Here is a 24,669-nt window from a genome sequence, read left to right as displayed (position 1 = left end):
ACTCGTGGATGGCATTATAACCTACTGTCTGGACTTCGTGGATGCAACTTCCTTGGTGGGATGGTTATTCATCATTAATAACGGTAATTATAGTCTATTTATGTTAAAGAGCAAGAGTATTGTCATGGAGTGTAGTAATAACATGTGACATTTGAAAAAAATAAAATAATGCGTGGCCACGCATTAATAACTCGTGGCCACGCATTGATTATCTCGTGGCCACGCATTGATTATCTCGTGGCCACGAGATATTAACTCGTGGCCACAAGATATTGACTCGTGGCCACGAGTTATTAATGCGTGGCCTCGAGATATTAATGCGTGGCCACGCATTAATATCTCGTGGCCACGCATTAATTATCTCGTGGCCACGAGATATTAACTCGTGGCCACAAGATATTGACTCGTGGCCACGAGTTATTAATGCGTGGCCACGAGATATTAATGCGTGGCCACGCATTATTTTATTTTTTTCAAATGTCACCAGAGGGGCTCCGTACTGTCCCTATTTTGAAATAAATAAATAAATTACAAATTACAAATGTATGAGGAAATAATTGTACCAGTACAGTGTAGAGACAGAAAAGGAACATGCATTTTTACGGAGCAATGCATGTTACTGTTGCAATGCAGCCAGAGGCCTGTTTTCTTCGACAATTCAACAAAATAAAAAATAGTCTTTTTTTTTCCATAAGTAAGTATGTTTATCACAAAGGTTTGTTTGCGGATTGTTCCGAGTGTGTTTAAATGTTACAACAGCTTGTCATGAGGAGTCACGTGTCCCTGCCAAGACGCCAGCTGAACTCCGCCTCTTTGTGATCCCCGGACATAAACACCGCCCTCCCTCCCGATGTCTCGTAACGACAGCGGGCAGCGCAGACACAGCGCAGAGCGATCAGTGCGGGGACTCGTTTGTTCCGCGTCCACCACCAGAGCCCCGGTCGGAGCCCACGGCGCATGCGCGGAGCAGCTGCAGTGTTGTCCAGGAACTCGGAGGTGAGTCACGTCAGTCACAGCTGGACGACAGTCAGTGGCTTTCTTTCTTTATCATTTCTTCCTCCGTCAAACCTTCAAACACAACAATACTGCTTTACCCCGATCACTTTTAGATGTCTCAATGGGAAAAAGAAGGGAAAAAAGCTGTGGGGGAAGGCTGTTTTAGCTGAGGGGTTAGCTGTGTTAGCTGTCTCGGAAATGAAGGAGGCGATGTGAGAATCACGAGAACGAGCTGTTCTGCAGCTGCAGCTGAAACGCTGCTCAGCCCTCAGGGTTACACAGCCTGCCATGGTGGTGGGGATGGTGCCTAACGCTAATGACGGCTCACACACGGATGACAGTTCATATGACGTGGATTAATGCAGCAGAGGTCTTTGTTGCAGGAGTTTGTGTTTAGGGCTTAAGGATGGTTTATGGTTCCGCGTTACGCCGACGCAGAGCCTACGGCGTAGTACGGTGCGCGTCGCTGCGTACCCTACGCCGTACCCTACGGCGAAAGCTCTGCGTCGATTTAACTGGAACCATAAATCAGGCTTGAGATGCGCCGGAGCCCCTCCAGCCCTCCCGGGCCGACACACGGACAAGAGTCGGTCCTCTCTCCATTACCTCCAACAAACACGCATACACTTGACTTGACCCACCGTGCAGTGAACTTAACGACGGTTTTCCTTGAATTGTGCAATAAGTCAGCGTTTTAATGTTGTTCTCCTTCACCTCAGCACATGAGAACATTTGTTCTGTCTCGAAGAGGCAGAGAGCCGAGGGCTGCCCTTCCTCCCCCACACTAGACACACTGTCATCCAGGGGCGAAAATCCCGTTTCATAGTTGGGGGGGACAATAAACAGTAAAATTTTAGAGAATAAATCCAGGGGGGGCAAGGAATAAAAGTTTTAGCCTTCCTTTAATACAGCATTTTGACATTTTCAACTCTATCTCGCAAACAGGCAGAAGACCTTTCTCAGAGTAATACAAAACAATGGTATTAGGTGGAAGGTGGCAATAATACAGCACATCTGACATAATACACTGCAAAAACCCAAAATCTTAACAAGAATATTTGTCTTATTTCTAGTTAAAATGTCTCATTTTTAGTTAAAAAAAATCTCATTACACTTAAAACAAGACTCATCACTGGAAAAAAAACAACAATTTTCACTTGTTTCAAGTAGATTTTCACTTAAAATAAGTAGAAAAATATGCCAGTGGAACAAGATTGCTTATAAGATAAATCTTGTCGCACTGGCAGATTTTTCTAATTATTTCAAGTGAAAATTTACTTGAAACAGGTGAAAATTGTCAAATAACAAGTTATTTTTCTGGTGATGACTCTTGTTTTAAGTGTAATGAGATTTTACTGTTTATTATTATTTTCGATTTCGGTTTCGGCCACAAATTTTCATTTTGGTGCATCACTACTAAATACTACTGCATTGTTCCAAAATTATTAATTCTGTCTTAAATTATTCTAGGGGGGGACAGCTTTACTAATGGGGGGGACTTGTCCCCCCTGTCCCCTGCTGTCATCACAAGAGGAAGATCAGACACCAGCCTTTCAAACTGATTTGAAAGAAAGAAATAGAATAGAATAAGCTTTATTAACACTAGCCATTGAAACTTATTTGAAAGAAAGAAAGAGAGTGTGCACAAGACTTTCTGCAAACTGTTTAAATTAATTGGGCTCTCCCTTTTTTTTTTTTTTTTTTTGTATCTTCTTGTTTATGATCTGGTCAGAGTTTTGTCTCTATACATGACTAACAACTTGCTCATACAGCATTTCAGTTAAGATGTGTTACAGGGTTTTGATTTGTTGTCTAAGTGACCTCTCTCTTCTGACCTCTTGTAATGATCCTGAGTATGCATGTAAACATTTGGCCGTCTGACAAAGTGACAGGTGATGATTCAATCATTAGGATTTAGTTTCTAGCCTCTTTCAAAGTTTCTATAGGTTTGAACTTTTGTATCCAGTTAATCTTGTTTTTCTTGACTTGAATGCAGTAATCTTGTGAGTAGATTACTTATGCATCCCTCTCAACTCTATTCACTTTACACTGATATGCCCCCCCTCCCCCCCTTCCTGTTAACACTAAAATCCAATGTCTTTAATTGTGCAAATTTAATACATCCATATGTTTCTTCCCCTTCCCCCAGACACTATTTTAAGGATGACCACTTCATGGAGTGACAGACTGCAAAACTATGCAGACTTGCCTGCCAACATGGATCGCCTGTCAATGAAAAAATATAGGAGGGAGCCCTACCACAGGTGAGGAAAACATATGTGCCACACAGTGAAGACATCCAAATGTGGAGTTTTTTGGTAGAAACTGGGGTTGAAACATTTAAGGTAATTTAAGGACAACAGAGCAGCTCCACCTATATCTGGGTGTCTTCATCTTAATCTTCAATGGTTTTGAAATGTATGAGAACAACATGAGAGACATGCCCATTAGTCTATTTTTTTTAAATATATTTATTTTTGCCTCATAAAACCTTTTAAAATGAATCACATTTTAGAAATTGCAACTGAGACATTTTTTTCTTTTTGAGTTACTCAGGAAAGTTCTGACTTGTTTGCATACTCAAATTTGTGCTGGAGATAATATGTGTTTTCAATAAGTATACACTTTCCAGCGACTACATAGTAAAGCTGGGCTCCTCTGTGGTGCACATGCTGGGAAAGAAGTTAAAAACGGTTGTTATTGGTGCTTTCTTTAGTCAGTAAATCTCTGGTGTGTGTGTGTGTGTGTGTGTGTGTGTGGGTCTGTGTGTATGTGTGTTGATTTTAAAACCGAGTGACTGATATGGAACATTTCTTTATAGTTTCATTTTGAATAGACTCTGCCCTTTTGCTTGATTATGTGTTTAGTTGCTGTGTCTTGTATGCCTTGTTGCCTGTCACTGAACTGTTACTTGGCCATTCCACGTTGTCATGTGCTCAATGTGGAATCACTGGACCAAGATTTGCTAGCTTACATGAGACATACAGTCTAGTATTTATTGGGTGTGGTTTTCTGTCTTTTTTTTTTACAACTTTTCTCTCTGCTTGATGGCAAAGAGTCCCAAATATGTCTTCATGAATCACAGTCCTGTTGTTGTTCAGCACATTAAGCTGAGCGTTTGCTTGCGATTGGTCCAAAGACTGTAAGTTCTTTTAATGGCTTATACTGCTGATTAGAAATACCCTGCATTTGATCAGGCTGATGTAAGGGGGAGTTCTTTCATGATCAAAGTCACATGTGTGTTAGTCTTTTAATGATTAACTTGAAAGTATGTGTACGATTGGTGGTACTTTTCTTCCATGCCATAACACCATACCTTGTGCTCAGAAGTTTTCTAAAACCATCTCTAATCTGTAAGGTCTATGTGTGCTGTCAGTACAAAAGTCCCTCCGTCCATGACCTCCCCCACCCTCTATACACACACGTGCAATGTGAAACAAAGGTACAAAGTCACTTGCTAAAAAAAATTATTTTGGCACAAGTTCTTGATCAGATAACCTTTGCATCAATTATTTATTGTTTATCCCACATATGGACAAAGATCACTCCCTCAGTGTAAGAGCTCAGCTGACACAATGCACCCTGTATGTCACATCGGAGAGTGGCTGATGACTGTACCCAGCACAGATAAACTTTTTTTTATCATCACATGGACTCCTATCATTGTTTATAGGAGATTAGAGAGCAAAGGAAGAAAAATCTGACAGATTGTCGCTCTGCTGCATTCACATGGAGTAAGTTATTAAAGGATTGTCTTGTAACTGTGGCGTGGCCCACATGAGCTATTTGAAGTAACACTGTCAGCAGGAATAAAGTTGAGGCTGACTACAGTGATCAGGCACCCCCCCCCATTGTTGATATGAGCTGCTCCCAAGGCTGCTCTAGCAAGAGGTACATTTTAATAGTTTATGGCTTAACATAAACGGCAAAGACTTTGAATTAAATCCCTTTCCACGTGGAAAGGCTTATATTATCTTTCATGACCTAAATGGACATTTGCCATGGATTTGTTTTTCTTTTCTTTTATTTATTTGTTTATTTATTGATTTATTTATTAAATTTTTTTAAAGTCTTACTACTCCTTTTGAGAATCAGCATTCCAAGACAGCAGATTTAGGACACAGCGCTCTATTTATTTATTTAAAAAAAAAAAAAAAAATTCTTTTCGTAAAAAAAAACATTCAACAGTTAGATTTAAAATTACTTAATACTTATAAAAAAAAACTCAATTGACGAAAGGAAAATATTTTAATATTTAAATGAATTACATGTCGCTATATGATGGATTTGGTCCTTATGCTTTGTGGCTTGACCGAAGAGTTTAATCTGAAATAAAAGTATGCTTCTAAATTCTGTAGACGCAGTTGATAACTGCCAAAAAAAAGCCTTGTTCACACCCTGTCACATGTAAATAGTTTCTTTTTTTTAAAAGTCTTCTCTCAAAGGAAACTGAATTAATTTAAAGATGGGATTTTCTGAGGAAAACTGTAATAGACATTTTTCAGACGTTGTTGACTTGAATTGAAATAATGAATCTATTCAGAAAATAGCTGGTTGTTTAGCCCTACTGATGGTGTTTGTCGTTAGCCTGGTCTGAGTAATGTGATCAGCTGTGGCTTTGGGCTCTGGCTTGCTTGATTCTACATGACTTGTGATTGTTCTAGATGTCTTTGAGGGCCCACAAACATCATGCCACATAACAAGCCTGACTCACAACACACAACAACAGAGAATGACGCGGAATGACCACAATCATTTTGCAACAAGTCAGAAAATTTCTGAATGGCAAGAAAGCAAAATGGGAGGGAGGGGAGCATTGTTTGTGGGCGAGAGCTGCCCTGTGTTGTTGGAGCAGATCAGAATAACGCAGAGTCAAACTGAGGTTTAATTTCACACAGAATGTATTGCCACTCGTGTCCTGGACAAAGCTCTAAATGGAAACTTGTTCACTATGGATCTGCTGCCAGGTATTTCACAAGTTATTTGGAGATGATTTTGTTGAGGAATCCATTGTTGCAGATAAATGATATGATCTTTTGGAGTATGGCTTGAGCTACTTTAAGTGAAAAATAACTTTTTTGTTGGATTCAGTGTGCCAATTCTAATTTCTCTTAAGCTAATTTACATCTTGTTACTCAGCTAGTTAATTTTTGAAAGGTGTGGAACTATTTTCAGGTACACAGTTCCACGCTGAGCTCAGTCAAAGGTGTTGAAGCAAATGTGTGGAAGTGTGTGCCAGCAGCAGACTTAAGCTTGTCCTCCTGGTCTTTTCTGTGTCAGCCAGGCTGTGTTAGAGTTGAATCTCATGAGGGATACTTTGTCTCCTCATTTTGAATATAATATGATGCCTTTTTTTTTTTTTTTTTTTTTTTTAATTTTATTTGATGCGGTCAATTTATTATGTTGTTCTTTGATACTTAAAATGTAACACATCCGTTTTAATTAGGAAAAACAGCTCTAGTGAGTAAATTAAAAAAAGAAATAATTCCAATATTATTATCTTGTTAAAATGTATTTTTAACATAACTTTCTGCATCATCGCATATCAGTGAAAAGGGGAAAGCGGTGAGGGTGTTCATGTGTATGACTGGGATATGTAGTCAGATATGTTCTGCATCAGTGGAGTCTGAGCAGGTTTGCAGGCCAAACTATGGTACCATGTGATTGACTGTGACAACACAATTACCTAATGGCCCCAGAGAAGGGAGGAAAAAAAACCCATATATATTTTGTTGTACATAAATGTCATGTATAATTTATCTGTGGATCTGGGGAAACGTTGTTCTGCATCTATACGTGTGGTGTCTGAATGGACCATTAGAAGGTTTGGGTCGTTTCAGTTTGCAACACAGTTGAGTAAATTGAAACTGTGGAACATGTTTCACTCTTGAGAATTCTGATGTGTTTGATTGTCTATCGAGAACTAAAATGTGTTTGTCAACACTTTTTCTTCAGAATCTTTGTCAATAGAAGCTTGGCAATGGAGAAGATTAAATGCTTTGGCTTTGATATGGATTACACTTTAGCAGGTGAGTTGAATGCAAAATCACTTTGTTTACATCCATTCCTTCATCCATCCATCCATCCATATGTCCATCCATACACATTTATTGATCAAAGCCTTTTTATACTATCAGCATTATATAATTATTTTCAATCCTAGTTTTATAGTTAATTGTTTGTGTTTTCAGCTGTATGGCTTCTGAGATTAAAAACAAAACCGTGGGCTAAATATCAAATGTAAACAGATATAGTCTTTTTTTTTTGGGAGTGTATTTATTTGAATCAAAAGACAATTTATGGACTTATTGATACTAATGCAAAACAGCTATCTGTGCTAAATAACATTTTGTTTAGATGAGTTCATGGTATCTGATAAATTCAGATTTATTATATTGCAAAGAAATGTTTAAATAAAAAGAGTGATATGTATTGAAAAAGAAAAAAGCTGCAGTGTTGGGCTAAGTAATCAATTACTCAAATTACCAATTATTACTCAAATTACTCAGGCAAATCACCTATTTCTTTTTTTAATTCTTAGAATTCTATTAAAGGTTGAAGGATTGATTCTATGTAAATTATAGCTGTATTTAAATGGAAATGAAACATTGGAAATTAAAAATTGTAAGGAAAATGTAAGGAATTTTGGAAGTTTAGCTGAGAGAAAGACATGGTAAAATCTCCAGAGATTGCCATGAAGACATTGTTACCCTGTTGTTCTAACAGGCAACAATGGGGCTGATGATGTCACATGCAGTGACGGAGGCGAACTCTCCTGATAGGCAACATAAATAGAAACTTACAGACAACTGTTCAATATCTATGATCTAGAGAGACTCTTTCACTTTAGTGTCCAGGACCTGCTGTTAACAAGCACTGCAGTTACTGTCACCTCTTTGTCTAAGTCCCTGTCTGCCAGTAATCTTTATAGTGAACTGAAATGTTATGTAGGTCAGTGATACATGGAGTGTATTAATATGGTTTATATGTTAAGAGCTTAAGTTTACATTCTTGATTCTCAAAGTAAATGGTGATCTTTTTTTCTACTGGCCTGTATCTAGGCCAAACATATCCTGATATTTCCTGCCTCTTTGTTCTGTGACTAAGCTCTAGTATTTGGGCTCTACACATCTAAAAATAAATCTTCACCGACTTTGACCAACAGGTCACATTTGTTTAAGTTTAATAGTGGTGGCTCCCCTGGGAAAGGGATTCACTCATAGTCCCTCCATTCAGAGAGCAAGAGATTTGACACATGCTCAGCTGTTGACATGACATACTTTATGGGAACTCATAACTGAGTGTTAATGTTTGCTCGAAGCATGGCTATCGTGTGTCTTTGGACGGTTTTCATGTTTTGACCGCCGAAGAGCCTCATCAGTTTCACGTAATAGTTACTTCTTAGCCACGCTAGCTTGGGTGAGTGTGGTGTTTGTTTTTAGGGAGTAGTTTACTGAATCAACATGGCTGAACAATGTGCTTTTTAATGTAATATAACAATTACGTAGGACATACTTTAAAGGCACATAAACATGATGCCAGAAGAACAGAAAATGGAAATGCATGGAAAACTGATCTGATCAAATGTTTTTTTTTTTTTTCTCTTCTGAACATTTTGTGTAAGGTAATGGAAAGGATATACAGGATATAACTTTTTTGTTCGTTTGTTAATTGAGTCCATGAAGCTATATTTCTGTACAACTCAGAGTTCAGGCCTGCAGTTCTTGTTTTGCAGTGACATGATAGCTAAGCTTAGCATGCATTACTGTTATCAATACCATTAAGTTGACCAGTGATTCAACCAAAGATGTTAATTCCATGATACAACGGCAAGTAATTCTTAAGTGACCATGACAAGCAAATTAAAATTCATAATCCATTGCTAAAGACTGCATTGGACATGGACCTGTGTTTAGCCATAACTGAAGTAGCTCCAGCAGCTCCATGTGACACTGATGGGAAGAAGCGGGTATAGATAACAGATGAATGGAGGTATTTGACATGTGAGTGTCTGTTATTTTTGGCTGGGCTTAGTTGCACAGCAACTAAATAAACCCTTAATGGACTAATAATGGACATTTGAGACTGCGTCTGTCTAAATTTGTATTATTTCCTTTGCTAATCCCCGATTTATTGGGAAGGTTGTATTGCAATAACAGTAAATGCAGCTGTCATGGATTTGAGTAACATCGTCTTCACTTTGCCTTTCTTACTTCTGCTGCACTCCATCAACAGCAGACATGGTGCAGCAGAGGACAGGAACTAATGTGAAAGTAAAAGACACAGTAGGTGTTTTATCAGTCAGAGCTGGAATGAAATGGCTACATACTCACTCGGTAAAGTCTTCAAAATTCAATTAACGTGCACATTCTCAGGCTTTTTGGTGGTGCTGCACGTTGTTTCCCATAGCTTCATCCTTTGAGGAATAGAAAAAGAAAAACTCACTTGGTGCCTGAATAACTGCTGATGCAGCACCATGGGTAGTTGGATTAACAACATCAGCTATGGGTCCCTAGTAACTGAAGAAGAACGATTAAGAAATTACTTCATCATGGTACATATTTTTCTAGAGATGCTGACTGAATTATCTTTTCTTGTAGTCAAAAGTTTGCAGATGGAGTAACTAAAATGAACATTTTATTGAATAAATGTACTTAGTGCAGCAACGAAACGTGTTGCACCGTTAAGCATTACAAGCTCTGGCTGATCGTAGAGGTGACCACATCTTGACTCATTATTGTTGTTGGAAACATAGTCCTTTCTTCTGCCTACAGTCTTGATGCTCTGCATGCCCAGGGATTCTGTCTAAACTGTGATTTCTCACACAGAGGCATGTTTTGTTTAAAAAAATAACTATCCCTGCTATCCCACTATTAAGTTGCAGAAGACAGATGTATTTTTTAATGAGGAACAGAATATAATTCTAGAGGCGAGTCTTCCAGGATGACAGAATAGATATGACTTGGAGTTCCTTTGAAAAGAAAAGGGTGTTGTCTGTAGTGTGTTGTTATGCTGCCACCATACTTGTTGGTCCTTGTATTGATTTGAGTCTTTAGATACTTATGTTAGCCAAAGGCATGCCTTACAAGCTATTTTCATTAACAGAATTTTGAAATGCTTTTTCTGAAATTGTCCTGTAATGTAGGAAATGTACTGTCATTCATTTTTAATTTATACTATGTTAAAGGATTGTACCTACATAGTTAGCTCATATTGCTTCATGATAAAATGTTGCTCAGCACAGAGTCCCCAAAACTCAGATTGCTGTTAATCCTTGCAAAAATAGTATATCAGACTTTGAAATGTTTTGTAAGACTTTGTAAACTGAATCAATATTATATAGGACAACATTGCTTCATCTGTTACTCTGCTCCTAAAACACAAGACCTTGCACAAAATGTTGCTCCAGCACATTTGGACCTAGATTGCATTGAGAAATACTAACAGCTTTGTCCTAGTTTTCCAACAGACTGGGCTGGAATTTTCTCCCCCTGAGGCAGTGCTGAAGTTCTCTCATGTTCACACAGTTTCCTCAGTTTCATAAATTTGTAACATAAGCCTACATTTGCACACTGCGGCTTCTCCCAGTTCGGTGTTAGGGCTGTCAACGTATTGTTGACCTCTGTAGATTGCTATGTAGCGCGTTTGAGATGACGTCTCCCTGGGTAGGACACTTGGATTTAGTGGTCTATTTGAAGAAGGGTGAGGGTTGTTTGCACTGAGAGTCAGGGGTGTACGTTACATACAGGCCTGAGCTGACCTGGCCTATAATCTCTGAAGAGACATCACACTGCTTAGCAATTGCAGCAGTGGGAATATCATTATTTGGTAATAACCAAATCAGGGATGCAAAGTAACTTATTTCTGGGGCTACAGTCATGTCTTACCAGAGCTCTGAGTACATGGTGTGTGTGTGTGTGTGCACGTACTTAATGGCAGCATGAGCAAAACAAGAAGGGGCTTAAATCAGGGGAACATGGACACGAATGCATGGAAATGCAAGAATGCCAAGGACACACTCGCAACAATAATGCAACTTCATGCCAAAATGCAAATACTCGGTTAAACCTGCTGATACAGTTATCTCATTTACACATTTAGTGCTGTTTTCTGTAACCTGAGTCTCAAGTGTGGTTTGAATGAAAAACCGCTCTATAAATCACTCGGTAATCTGCAGCTCAAGCTGCCAAACATAGAAAAGGAGAGTGGCGTCCTGAGTTACTTATAAAACTGATCCAGTGCAGGCCATGGGAGTCCTGGGTCTGTGTGGGGCTGTTAAGGGGGTCCTACATGCTGGCTCAAATATGTTTGGGGGAATTTTAAACATTTTTACTATAGTTCTTTGTTTGGCCTGTGCTGCCACCTTTAATATTCCGTGTCTCATGTCTTTATTTTTGTCCTTTTACTATGTTAAAACTACAAAGGTTTCCATTTTGCATTGTCGTAGCGCACCAGTGTCCGGAGGACAACATGTAAAGAGAGCTTGCCAGTGAACTGTTGACAGATAGTGTGATGATAGCAGAGGTGTCGGATGGGAATCACCTCTCAAAATAGATTTCTTTGTACCACCTCAGATCTTCAAGAAGATTCTAACAAGTGAATGAGGAAGAGGAGGGGTCAGCGGGTGTAAACTAGCTGAGGTTTGGGCTCTCTGCCCAGAGCAGTAGCAAAGAGAACACAGCGGGTTGTTGGAGGGTGTGAACTGCAAGACTACGTGATTACAATCCAGAAACAGACTTGTGTGTACTAAGAAGGTTGTCAACAAGAGGAGAAAGATGTGCCAAGATTTCCCTTATACTGTGGCATTGTGTGAAGAAGCTGCTTTTTTTTTTTTTTAATGAAAGAAAATTACATGTGGCAACATTTTTCAGCAGCGCACAGATGTTTTCCTGTTTGTCCTGCGCTGCGGTTCTTCCACCTGTCAGCTAAGAGGCATCCATTGTGGTTTCTCCCCCATAAGGGACCTCCCATCACCCCTCTGGGTGTACAGACAGCAAGTGCAACACAAGGGCATTCTCTGTTTTGTATTTATAACGTCTGACATATCCTTTTTCCAGTCTCAGATAGCATTTTAATCCTCAGCCAGCCTTTTCTTAGCCTAGCATTAGTCTTTGTTTATATTTCCAGAGCATGGGGTAAATATTGAGTGCAGGCGGTGACAGGCTGAGGGTTGAGAGAGAGAAAAAGAGAGAGCTAATTCACCCTCACATACATAATGCTTTTGTTTCTTAATTTCTGCTCCAAAGCGGGTAACAGTTTAGGCAGGTTATAATCTACATTATGAGTGACTATTTTGTAGACTTTTCTTGATAAATTACTCAATTGCTTATTTTCTTATATTCATAATTCTTGGCTTGTCCATGAAATGGTACAAATTTATTGGAAAAAAAACATTTGTTTTCTGAAATTGTGTTTTATGTTTAGCATATGTGCTTTGCAATATGCAAACCTCAACATACCTAGTTTTACTTGTCAGCTAAATCTATTTCCTGATTGATTGTGGTGAAACTGTCAACATTTACTAAACTACACTGAAGTTACTTGTTTGTTTTTTAATTACAGTGTACAAGTCACCTGAGTATGAGTCGTTAGGCTTTGAGCTGACAGTGGAAAGACTGGTCTCCATCGGTTACCCACAAGAGCTGCTTAGCTTCGTTTATGATCCATCATTTCCCACAAGGTAAGACCAATCGCACTACACAGACATAAGAATGGAAATGGTGGCCATTAGCTTGAGGACCAGTTTCTGCTTTTGTTGCTTTAACTTGTTCATTATTTTTTCATCTTTTTGTCCCCATTTAATCTTTTAGCAGGGATATTAGATTGAAAAAGCCTGTTTCTTGGTTAAGGTTCAGTTCCATTGTGGATTCATCTGTTAAAACCAGTAGCTCTTATCAACTTATCAACTATTAACTTCAGCCAATTATAGTTCAAGTTTCAGATGTTTATAAATACATAATCGGAAAGGAATTTTTCCTTCTATATGATTGCAAGGGTGCAAAATATTTCTCTGAAATTCCTGGAAATTCTCCAGAAACTTCCCGTTGGTAGTTAAGATGGGCAGTTTCAGAGACATTGCAATTTGCTGCCAGTTGGTGTATTTGGTATCGTTTTGTAGAATAAGATTAGAGAAGTGGCAGTCAATGTGAAGATGCAAGCAGTGGTTGCTGCTGTGAGACTTTGGAACATGTAATCTCTTGACACTGCTACAGACCGACACCGCAGACACTTCTGAAATCTAAATTTAAAATGTGTCTTTTAGCACATAGTAGCAGTTTTCTTAAATTATCTGTGAAATGTTGTTAGCTCGCTCAAATTTAGCTTAGTTAATTAAGTGGATAGCAAGCTAATGTATAAAAAAATATAACTAAAAAAATACATAATGTATAACCACACATCTACTAATTTTACCTTAATGTCACTAAACTTAGTCTTAGTCTTTGGATTCATAAAGTGCCGTGTCAGTAGTCCTGGAGTGGTGTGCAGGATTCTGCATGTGCGTGTGATGGATGTGATGTCATTAGAGGGTAGAAATAGTTTGCATTCCGTCTGAATGGAAACTAGCATGAAATCAGTTTAACCAAGATTATGCTTTTTTTTTTTTTTTGACTAAGTGTGAGTTTCCTGTTTGAAGTTAACTTGCAGTTTTGTAAAATTTCCAATTTATCTTCATTTATCCCAATAAACTCTCATTAATTTCCATGGAAAGTTCCTCACTTTTAAAATTCCTGTAATTTTACGACCCTAGTGGCAAGCTTTTACAATAATTTATTTTCTTACTTTTAGAGGCCTTGTGTTTGATACTATGTATGGAAACCTACTGAAGGTTGATGCTTATGGAAATATCCTGGTCTGCGTTCACGGATTCAACTTTCTCCGAGGGTGGGTGTTTTTTGGCTTTCTTTCTTCTGCAGTGCATGGATCTCTACATACGTGTGAGCCTAAGGAAAAACATGCTTATTCTTGTGTTTTCTTCCCTTTTCCAGGCCTGACATCCGCGAACGGTACCCAAACAAGTTTATCCAGAGGGACGATACAGAGCGTTTTTATATCCTTAACACACTCTTCAATCTACCAGGTGAGATCGTTTAACAGAAAATGAAGAGACAGTGAGAATTTAAATCAGAAAATGCTAAAATACTGTGAATACTTTTCGATAATCAAGAATAGTCTTGTTACTGACATTAGGTCTTTTGGTTTTTTATAGAAACCTACCTCTTTGCCTGCCTTGTGGATTTCTTCTCCAACTGTGACAGATATACAAGGTAAGCAAGTTTTTGTTGCATTACATGTCATGCAACAACACGTTTCTGAGTGCCGCATGATGACAAAAAGACAGCTGCAAGCCAAACGGGGCCAAGAGTGAAACCTGAAGCATGGGAGGTTCCAGGTGTCCATCAGCTAATCTGAGCTAATTCTCTTAAAAATGGTAATCAAATGGGACTTCAGTCAACAAACCCCTCTTTTATGTTACTCTTACAGAATTAATTAATCTGTTATAGCACATGTTTAAAAAAAAAAAAGCATGGATTCTCATCAGATTAATATATTCATGGAAAAGAAATCCTAACTTTTCAGAGACTGGAATTCTGAAATAACAGTAAAATCTACTAAATGTTACTGTAAAGAGGGTTAGTGGCCTGTAATTTTTTTTTTTTCTTCTTTTTTTTTTGAGAATGTAATCTGGAATGGCTGCATGTCCTTTGTCCTCTGAAACCTGGTTGTTGGTCTTTTAGGGGGAGAATGCTTTCCTGTTTGGCTGGGGACCCTCCAACAAGGGAAGGCTATCCCATTTGAAAGCAAACAAAAAACAAATGTCATGTTTTTGAAAATCGTCTGTAAAGATATGGCTTGTCCCACGTCTGCGTACGTGTGTGTCTTTGCTCCCCTCCCCCCAGCTGTGAAACTGGCTTCAAGGATGGAGACCTGTTTATGTCCTATAAGAGCATGTTCCAGGACGTCCGGGACGCCGTTGACTGGGTTCACTTCAAGGTAACGTGCACATAAATCATACTTCAACCTGAAATTGTTATCATGCAGAAAGGGATTTGTTTTGAGTAGAATAGTTCATTAGGCTTTTTTATTTTTATTTTTTTGTATTTAAATACCTGTTATCCACTTCAAGGCACAGTACTAACCTCTCATCTTTGAGGCACCATGAATTTCTCCATGTTATATTGATAAGACTTGATGATCTTTAGGAAATGTTGCATGGTTCCCGAGGCCTCTTAACCCTGTTATCATTTCTTCAGAGGCTGGAAAATGACGCTCCATGTTTTCAGAAAACACAGGTTTTAGAATGAATTTCTAAACTAGTACTTTGATTTAGAATGAGACTTCTGCACAAATACAACTTTCATGAAAGTTGAATTAAAATTGAAAATGTTTCATTTAGATAAAAGAACCCAGGCACAGAATCGGGTGTAAGGGGGGAAAAAAGGAAATTGTTTATTGACAAGAGAAAAGAACAAAACCCTTACAAGGAATGTTCTCACAAACAAAAACACGGGTCATGTCAGAAAAGGAGCTCTCGGATACCCCTTTTCCAGTGCTGGTTCACAACTCGTTCAACTTGCAAACCAGCTGAGAACCGGTTTGGTTTTCCATAGCTCGGGTGCTAAGGGGAGCCACGTAGGGCTGGGCGATATATCGAGATTTTAATATATATCGATATATTTTCAAACGCGATATGGTACGAGACAATATCGTTTATATCGATTATTGAATTTTTTATTTATTTTTTTTTAATGATTTTGATATAGCTTATTTTTCGACAAATTGACTTGAATGTTTTTTTTTTAGATTTGCTCAAATGTTTTGTTATTTGCACAACTGTCAACCTCAGTGGAAAAGTCTGCCTGTTACTGTCTACATTGTATTAATTGCACAGTTTATTTTAATTTAATTGTTATGCAGGAAAGGGATATTTGTTTTATTTTATTCAAGAAGCATTTTTATTCTATATATGCAGGCAGTTTATTTTTGTTTCATTTGTTTTATACATTTTGATATTGTGCAGACCTCTGTTAATAAAGGAACCTGTGTGACATTTGGCACGAGGCTTTGTATTAAAACTGACTGTTTTTTTAAGGGTTTGCCTCAGAAAAAATGAAGCTAACAGAGATGCTAACAGAGATGGTATGCTATAATGCTTTGGGGGAAACCCCAATTATGGCACAGAAAAAAATATCGATATATATCGAGTATCGCCATTCAGCTAGAAAATATCGAGATATGACTTTTGGTCCATATCGCCCAGCCCTAGAGCCACGTCATAACGTCACTGTTAACGTCAGTTACGTTGTTGCGTTTGTGTTGGCGCGAAAATCGAAATAACAACAACTATGAATGACCTCACGAATGTACAGCTGCTGTTCCGGCTTTACGCTGCTCCATTGTCAGAAAACAGCAGATCCAATGTCTTTGTCATCATCGACAGGTTTTCGGCGCACAGCGTTTATTTGAAAATGTCGTCGTCTTGCTATTGGCGTTGGTCTTAACAACACCGCCTACGTAAGCAGTTCTTTCCTCTTGTTGGAGAGTTAGAGCTACCTTGGAACTTTTTTTTCTGGCCCGGAGCCAGTTCTTTGTCATTGTAAACGGAAAGCCCGGTTCCAAACTCAGCACTGGCCCCGAACAGCCCTGGAACCGGTTTTGTGGAAAAGGGGTAATGCAGGTTATGCGGGTGGAAGCAGGGCGGAGAGGAACAGGGCTGCACAAAGAAACACAACTCAATGAACTCACAGAATAAGGCAACCTGGAGTTGTCAGGAACTCCACAGAAGTAACAGTAAACTAGTGAGGGTTAAAGTGATGAGCTGTAACGCTGCTCAGGTGTAACTGATAGCCCTGCACCTCATCAGGTAACCCGCTCACGTGCACGCGCCTCCACACACGATGGCGGGACAGGAAGGCCCGGGAAAAAAAAGAAAAAACAGGAAACGATGTCACCATAAGATGGTGAACATTCTTTCTGCATTGTTATTATCGCTACATTGAGCCAAGTTGCAAATGAATGTCTAAGCAAGCAGATTTATGTATTAAACCAAATTAAATAAGGATTTTTGGCCACAATGAAGGGATATAGGTTTGGAGGAGACTGGATTAAGAGTTGCATTTTAAAAGTAAACATTTTTCCAGCACGGGGGAGGATCAGTCATGCTTTAAGGCTTGAGCTGAAAAAAATGTTCCTAAGATCTGTGTGTTCAGTGCGTCTGATAAATAAAAAATACTTTAAAATACAAAGCAGAGTAGTTTGAAGTGTTTGTAAACTTCCACTGGGGAGAGCTGTGTTCACTAAAATCCTCCTTTTTTTTTTTTTGTGATTATTCATATGTTTCGCATTTGTGCTTTGCACTGCAGGGAACCTTGAAGGAGAAGACTGTTGAGAACTTGGAGAAGTATGTTGTGAGAGATGTAAGTATTTTGCATTCAGCTCTGCAAGCGCACTGTGACAGCAAGCACACACATCCTCTCACACTCTCGTACTTTGTGAAGAAGCTGCTTTGTGAAGATGCTTAGAGCCTTTCATTCTTTTCTGCGTCTGTTCCCATCAGGGGAAGCTGCCTCTTCTCCTCAGCCGCATGAATGAGGTAGCCAAGGTTTTCTTGGCGACCAACAGTGACTACAAATACACAGATGTGAGTGTATATGTGCAATTCATTACTTCGGTGAAGCCATTGAAATAACAGGGATAAGATGAACGATGACTAATTTATTAAGTCTTTTTGTGGCAGCTATTTTAAATCAACACAATATTACGTTGTACATGACTGTATTTGACTTGTTTTCCTCACAGAAAATCATGACCTACCTGTTTGACTTCCCCCATGGCCCAAAGGTAAAACAAAATTGTGCTGAACATGCAGGTAAAAGGCGAAAGCCAGCTCACGTGTTCCTAAGTGTTTGTGCTTGTGTGTGTTTGCTCCGTCTACAGCCTGGTACTCCCCACCGACCCTGGCAGTCTTACTTTGATCTGATCCTGGTGGATGCCAGGAAGCCGCTGTTCTTCGGAGAAGGAACGGTGCTCAGACAAGTGGACACGGTGAGTGGAGACAGAACACGCTGCCAAGGTGGAGAGGATATTCCTTATAGAGGTGTTGCATAGTAGATCACTCGTTAAGCTACTGTCAGCGCTGTATTTTCCACTCTGTTGCATCATTTAAGAGTTTTAAGAGTGGTATGTCTCTCTCTTTGTAAATACATCTTCACAAAATTAATAAATGCATATACTTGGGACATGAAAACATCCAAGTCAATTACAATGAGTCTGAATATGAGAGAAAAAAAAGTATGAGGCAAGTACATGCATGCATTCATTATGGTCTGTATGTTAATGATAATCATGCGACACAAGTGGATAGGTAAATAGTTTTCAGTATAAAAACAGGCCTGAGTGACGTAGATCAAACTGATGCTCTGGAGTTTTGCTTTGGTTTCCTTTATGGATTGGCTGCTTTCTTTATTTTAGAGCACAGGGCGTTTAAAAATAGGAACCTACACCGGACCTCTGCAGCATGGAATAGTGTACTCTGGAGGTAAGACCGGTTCATTCTTTTACATTGTTTTGGGAATAATTTTTTTATTATTCTTATTTTTAGAATTGAGGAAATGCATAAAGTGACAAAGCTGATAACATGTTATTACCCTCAAGGTTCCTCAGACATTGTGTGCGACTTACTTGGGGCCAAAGGGAAGGACATAGTTTATATTGGGGACCACATCTTTGGAGACATCCTGAAGTCCAAGAAACGTCAAGGCTGGAGAACGTTCCTAGTTATACCCGAGCTGGCGCAGGAGCTGCACGTCTGGACCGACAAGAGCTGTGAGTGGAGACGTGTCCAGAAATACCAGGCTTCGTGCGTGTGCGTGTGTGCGTGTGCGTGTGTGCGTGTGCGTGTGCGCGTGTGCGTGTGCGTGTGTGCGTGGGCGTGCGCGTGTGCGTGTGCGTGTGCCTCTGCAGTGTTGATCGATGCCATACACAGAACTGAGCTGTAAAGGTCTGATTGAACTGCAATGAGCCGGGAAAAAAAAAAAAAAAAAAAAAAATCTACTTAACAGATGAGATTAAGTGGTTCATGTTAAACAGTAGTTTGAAGTTATTCAGATTTTAAAAAAGGTTATGTAACTTGACGGATGAACCACCACTGGTGACCTAGCAACAGTTTGAAAAAACCTTCTAATGATTGTTTTTACTGACTACATCGTCAATCACTTTCTTGCCTACTACGATTTTCTTTTAAAACCTGTTGTGGCAGCAGGGTGTTTTTTGTATTTTTGATTGTTGAACTACATGTTAAGGCTTACTCCAGCCTGACTTTTTACGCTTTTGATCTCAAGTAAAAACATATTTAATTACTTAAAGCAGCACAATGTAACTTTCAGCTTTTGTTGAGTTTGGCCGCTCCTTTGGACAAAAGCGGTAGTGTTTTACCAGTAGTGTGGAAGGGTTCCTACCATACTCCTCAAAGTTACATAGTGCCAGTGAAGGAATACAGACCCCTGAGAATTCAAATAAAACCCAGGTTTTTTGTGTGTTTTCCAGCATTATTCGAGGAACTGCAAGGCCTGGACATTTTCTTAGCAGAGCTTTACAAGTAAGACCTTTGACCTTTACCCCACTTTTACAATATTTTATTTTCTCCTCCCACTGTCTCATGCACTCAACGGCACACGTTTATATGCGTGTGATAGGGCTGGGCGATTTTGGACAAAAATAAAATCCAGATTTTTTTTTTTTTTTTCTCTCTGAAACCCCGATTTTTGATTTCGATTTTTTTTTTTGGTAAAACTACAAAAGACTGGAATAAATTGTTTCAAATATTTTATCTTTATTTTTAAAGAAAAATAGCAAACACATTTCCCTATTGGGAATGAAGTGCAATTGAAAGATACTGTAAATCCTCCTTGAGTTTAGTAAAGTGACAACATTTACAATTTTCTTGACCAAACAAAGATGACTAGACGAGCTCTGTCTGTAATGCAGCCAGCTGCAAAAAAGGAAAATCGATTTTCCGATTTTCGTTTTTTTAACATCATCTTGATTAATAAATCCGATTTAGATTTAAAATCGATTAATCGCACAGCCTTAGCATATGAGCATGTATTTGAGAAAACGGGGTCAATAGGGTAAAGTCTGGAGGGTCGACTCCCCCTTCATACTCACATTCTGTCCTCATTGTTTCTCCCCCGTCTCTCTTAGACACCTGGACAGTAGCAGTAATGAGAGACCAGACATAAGCACTATTCAGAGAAGAGTCAAGGTACAGCTTCAGCCATCTTCCTTTCTGTGGCAACAGTACACCTCATCAAAGAACCTGTTTTCCCACAGTCTTTTTCCCTCAAACGTGTCTTCTGTATCTTTCCAAACAGAAAGTGACACACGACATGGACATGTGCTACGGCATGATGGGTAGCCTCTTTCGTAGCGGCTCCAGACAGACTCTGTTTGCGTCCCAAGTGATGCGTTATGCCGACCTGTATGCTGCTTCCTTCATCAACCTGCTGTATTACCCCTTCAGCTACCTCTTCAGAGCTGCACACGTACTAGTGAGTATCAGGAGTGGGATGATGTCACAGTTCACTGATGTAGATAGCAAAGTCTAGTCTCGGAATGATTATGAATAGTAGTTAGTTATTTATTATGAATGTTAAACCTCTTTTTTTGCTCTCAAAAGCATTTCAAACACAATTCTTTAGTTATGGCAGCTAAAGGTTCCTCTGCAAGCAGCCAGCTTGCAGAGGTCCCACTATGATCACCACATGGTTTAAATGAAGTTTTTCACATAAAAAAAACTGAGGTTAAAAGAGGGCGCACTAACTTTTGCTTATGATTGTATGTCTGTTAGACCTTTTCCCATCAAAGAGAGAGGCATCAGCTGCTGGTGGGTCTTTGTTTAAAATTATTCTTTGGCTCTGAGGAAAATGAGTTTTTTGTTCTGGATTTTCAGTTGTGAGACTTCATGTCTGCCTTGAGGTCCCTTTTGTTTTTGCTGTTTTGTTTGTTGACCATTCCTCTGAACAGGCTGGTCATCTACGAGTTACTTGATAATTGACACAAATATACACGTTGAGGGACTTTGCTCTCTAGTGCCTAAACAAAAAGCCAGATGTTAAAACAAACACACTTTTTTCAGCGACTACCATAGCCTTTATAAGCAAACCTTTAATATTTTCCCCTAATCATTTATGTTTGATCTTCCCCAGATGCCCCACGAGTCGACGGTTGAGCACGCACATGTGGACATAGACACAGAGTCACCGCTGGCCACTCGCAACCGCTCCCACTGCAGTAACTGTCATGAGCTGGAGTGCAAACGCAACCAGCTGACCCGCTCCTTCAGCGAGATCAAACCCCCCAACCTGTTCCCCCAGACCCCCCAGGAGATCACTCACTGCCACGACGAGGATGATGATGAGGAGGAGGAAGAAGAAGAAGAGTAATAAGATGGACCTGCAGAGATGAGCCATGTTTCTTTCTTGTCGCCTTATATTTCCCAGTAGACTCTGATAGTGATTAGTGATCTCCAGTGAGGACAAGCAAACGCCTCTTCAGTACGTGTGTGTGTGTGTGTGTGTGTGTGTGTACATGCACGCATATATACTATATACATGCTATATAATATATATATAATATAATATAATAATAATAATAATATAATGATAATAATATCATCTCCGTATTGTGTCTTTTGTGGACACACTAATGGGAGATTTGGGAGTACAAGTAATGGACCAGACGCAGAAGATAACGTGTCACAAGAGTGTGTGCATGCTTGGGCCTTGAAGCGAAAAGCTCGTGAACAGCTCACACTCGAGCAAACATGATACAAAATTAATTTTAACACCTGCTGGTGCATTGAAATAGCTGTAGTCATGTTTACATGTCATTTTAACTATCAAACAGAATAATAAATAGCGCGCAGTAAAATCAAAGGATAACGCCTTTCTCTGTCAGAGCTGAAAAAGATTCACATTTTAAAGCAGACTTTTATTATTCTACTAAAACATCATTGGGAACATTAGGTTTTTTTTTTATCATTTGTTATCAACTCATTATAGCAGTATAGCTATAAACCTGTACGTAAGGGCCTGCATTTATCTGCCAACATAGCCTGAGTCAGACTGTAGCATCCCTGGGTGGCAGTACGGATGTGTTGTTTGAAACCAGCGGACACACAGGCGCACTGAAGCACAAGCTGGTGTTGTACCAATCAATATGCATTTCTGTCAGAAGTCTCGTCGGGAGTAGATGTTGTGGTGCATGACTGGGGCGGTTGAGCTGACTTTTTGTTACCAAGCAACAATGAGGACTGAGTACTGTAGCTGTATTTTAATCCTTAGTCTCTATGACAACCTTGTCGCCCAGTAGTGTTTCTGTAAATAGCTCCAAGACATGCAGTATTTTGTTTTTCAGCTTGTCCTTTTTAGAAGATTGAATGAGTATTGCATTTGTGTAAGGGTGATGGGAGGTATGGTGCAAGACAGATTTGCTCAACTTGGAGCAACTTGGAGATATGTGAAGTGATTTTTTTTTTTTTTTGTCAAGTGTTTAATGAGAGCATGAAGGTGGAAAGAAATGACGCTTTTTTTTTAGTGTAAAGCTTGGCTCGGGAGTTAGCTTTAGCTTGCTGTCTATAACCTCCTTGGTTTTAGGATCTTTTCACTCTGTCAGCGATGCAGAGCCATCAGTGTCATTCATGGTAGAAGACATGCTGACAAAGTGTGTACAGTATTCTTCTGTTTGCCTTTTAACACTGTGAAGTGATCTTTTCACAGTAGTGTGTGTCAGGCTGTCGTACACAGCCGCTTTGTTTTAATCTTGCTCTCAAAAAGAAGTGTGAAGCCCTCAAATGTTTTTCATTTTAGTCGATCTCATGAAAATAGTTTGTGTGTAACATTTAAGTTGATTTAACTCAAGAAACATGATGCAATATTTTCAACTTTGATTTCGTTAGTTTGCAAATTTGGTAAAAAAAATAATAATTAGACATTTCCTCATTCACTCAGTGGTTTTCCATATTGACTTGAAGATGTCCAGGGTGGAGCGCAGGAGGAGGAGGCAGCGCAGCTGTCTACGTTACCTCAGAGCCATTTCTAGTCGTCGTCCTTACACTCCGCTGTATCACAACACATTATCACAGTTTCTGCAGCAGCCTAGAACTAACATCTAACGGTCACTGAAGTCCACCTGCAGATGTGGAAGGGAAGTTTGTTGTATTCATTTGGCTGCAATCTGCAACTTCAATGCTAAATGTTGCTAAACACTATGGATCAGACCTTTTTTTTTTTTTTAATATTCTTAAATGAGAGCAAAGTTAAAATAACAAATGCTTTAGACTTTCAGACATGAATTCTCAACAACTCTGAAAGCTGCATTTTTACCTTAAAACCATGTGTACATGGCGCAGATTATCTTCTTTTTATCTCAACATTTCATTGGCTTCTGAAGCCAACGTTTTAAATCATTTTTGCATTTTGACTCCTTGAAATCTGCTTTCAGGGCTTTAAATCAACCAGATATCACCAAAAAGAATTGCCTGAACTTAAAACCAGTGACTCTTTATTTTCTCTCCCACCTTTGTCTTGAGCCTTGACATACTGTTTTTGTCTTGTTAATGTTGAACCGGCCTTGAGATTTAGGCCACAAAAGGGAAGGAACATGCCGTCTATTTTTTGCATAACTTTTGGTTTTCTTTGATGTGGAGTGGGACGAAAGAGAATCAGTTTAACTGCATTTTCTTCGTGGAAGTTCATTGATTAGACCTTGTTGGACGCTGAGAAAGTCTTTTACAACCATTTTTTTCCTTTCTTTTATGGATTTGTTCTCCTTTTTTTTAATTTTCTTTTTACAAGTGAAATATTTGTATCCTATACTGATTTTTGTGATTTTTCTTATTTTCTAAGTAGTAAAACTGGAGATGCTACCCAGGGCAGCTGAAAAGTTAATGGATAAGAGTTGACTGTATAATTTCCATATGCATTCACAAATATTATTCATTCTGCTGCAACGGTTACAGTAGCATCGGTTTTACTGCTATGTCTTTTTTTCTATTTCATTTGTCACTGTAGTTTTACACAAACGGAGAGGAAAAAAGCTGTAAACCTGTACAAAAGAAAAGAAAAACTTTAAACCGAAGGGAAATGTGAAAAGCATGTTGACTACAATCACTAATATGTTACTTGTGATCAACACCATGGGGTTCTTATTTTTCTAAGCAATTTTTTAAAATGGTCTCGGTTTACAGAACTGTAAATAGACCTTTCTATTTCCTTTTCTTATCTTTTTTTTTTTCTTTTTTCTCCAAATAACCTTATTGTTGATTTTCTACAGTACTGCATAAGTCTGTAAGCCCGATGTTAGTACTAGTTGAGGCCCGGTGAAATGGTTACACCGCTTTCAACGGTTCTTATCAGTTATCATGTTGCCATGAATTAATCTCCATTAACAGGCTCAATAACAGCCACCTGTCCTTTTTCTAAACCATTGTGATCCTTTGTTTTAATCACAACAGTTTGTTTCTCTTGACAGTGTTTTTTTGTTTCCAGAAATTATCCTTCAGACTGTACATTGGTTTAAAAAAAAAAAAAAAAATCTAGAATAAAGCTAGTTTGTTATATTTCGTTGTTGTTTTTTTTTCCAAGTATTCTCCTAAAGAGATTATTTAAATGTGCA

The 24,669-nt window shown here is 38.9% G+C and overlaps 1 protein-coding gene across 2 annotated transcripts; it reads left to right on the top strand.

Annotated features, from left to right (window-relative positions):
* Window positions 1-857: 857 nt before the first annotated feature.
* nt5c2b (5'-nucleotidase, cytosolic IIb) lies at window positions 858-24,613 on the top strand. Of its 2 annotated transcripts, XM_061722819.1 has the most exons (18): window positions 858-996; window positions 3,146-3,260; window positions 6,952-7,025; window positions 12,559-12,676; window positions 13,783-13,878; window positions 13,983-14,074; window positions 14,204-14,261; window positions 14,895-14,988; window positions 17,358-17,411; window positions 17,552-17,635; window positions 17,794-17,835; window positions 17,932-18,039; window positions 18,466-18,532; window positions 18,649-18,819; window positions 19,540-19,591; window positions 20,197-20,257; window positions 20,367-20,543; window positions 21,201-24,613. In XM_061722819.1, the coding sequence occupies exons 2-18, from the start codon at window positions 3,160-3,162 to the stop codon at window positions 21,435-21,437; spliced, it is 1,686 nt and encodes a 561-aa protein (XP_061578803.1). In that variant the 5' UTR covers window positions 858-996; window positions 3,146-3,159; the 3' UTR covers window positions 21,438-24,613. The 2 variants fall into 2 exon arrangements, with proteins under 2 accessions (XP_061578803.1, XP_061578802.1); XM_061722818.1 differs by lacking the exons at window positions 858-996; window positions 3,146-3,260 and adding an exon at window positions 5,881-5,963.
* Window positions 24,614-24,669: the final 56 nt, after the last annotated feature.

Source organism: Cololabis saira, chromosome 1 (genome assembly GCF_033807715.1).
Source record: "Cololabis saira isolate AMF1-May2022 chromosome 1, fColSai1.1, whole genome shotgun sequence".
In the NCBI taxonomy this organism is placed as follows: Eukaryota; Metazoa; Chordata; class Actinopteri; order Beloniformes; family Belonidae; genus Cololabis; species Cololabis saira.
Note: the sequence above shows the minus strand (reverse complement) of the source record. Positions and strands in the feature narration are given on the sequence as shown.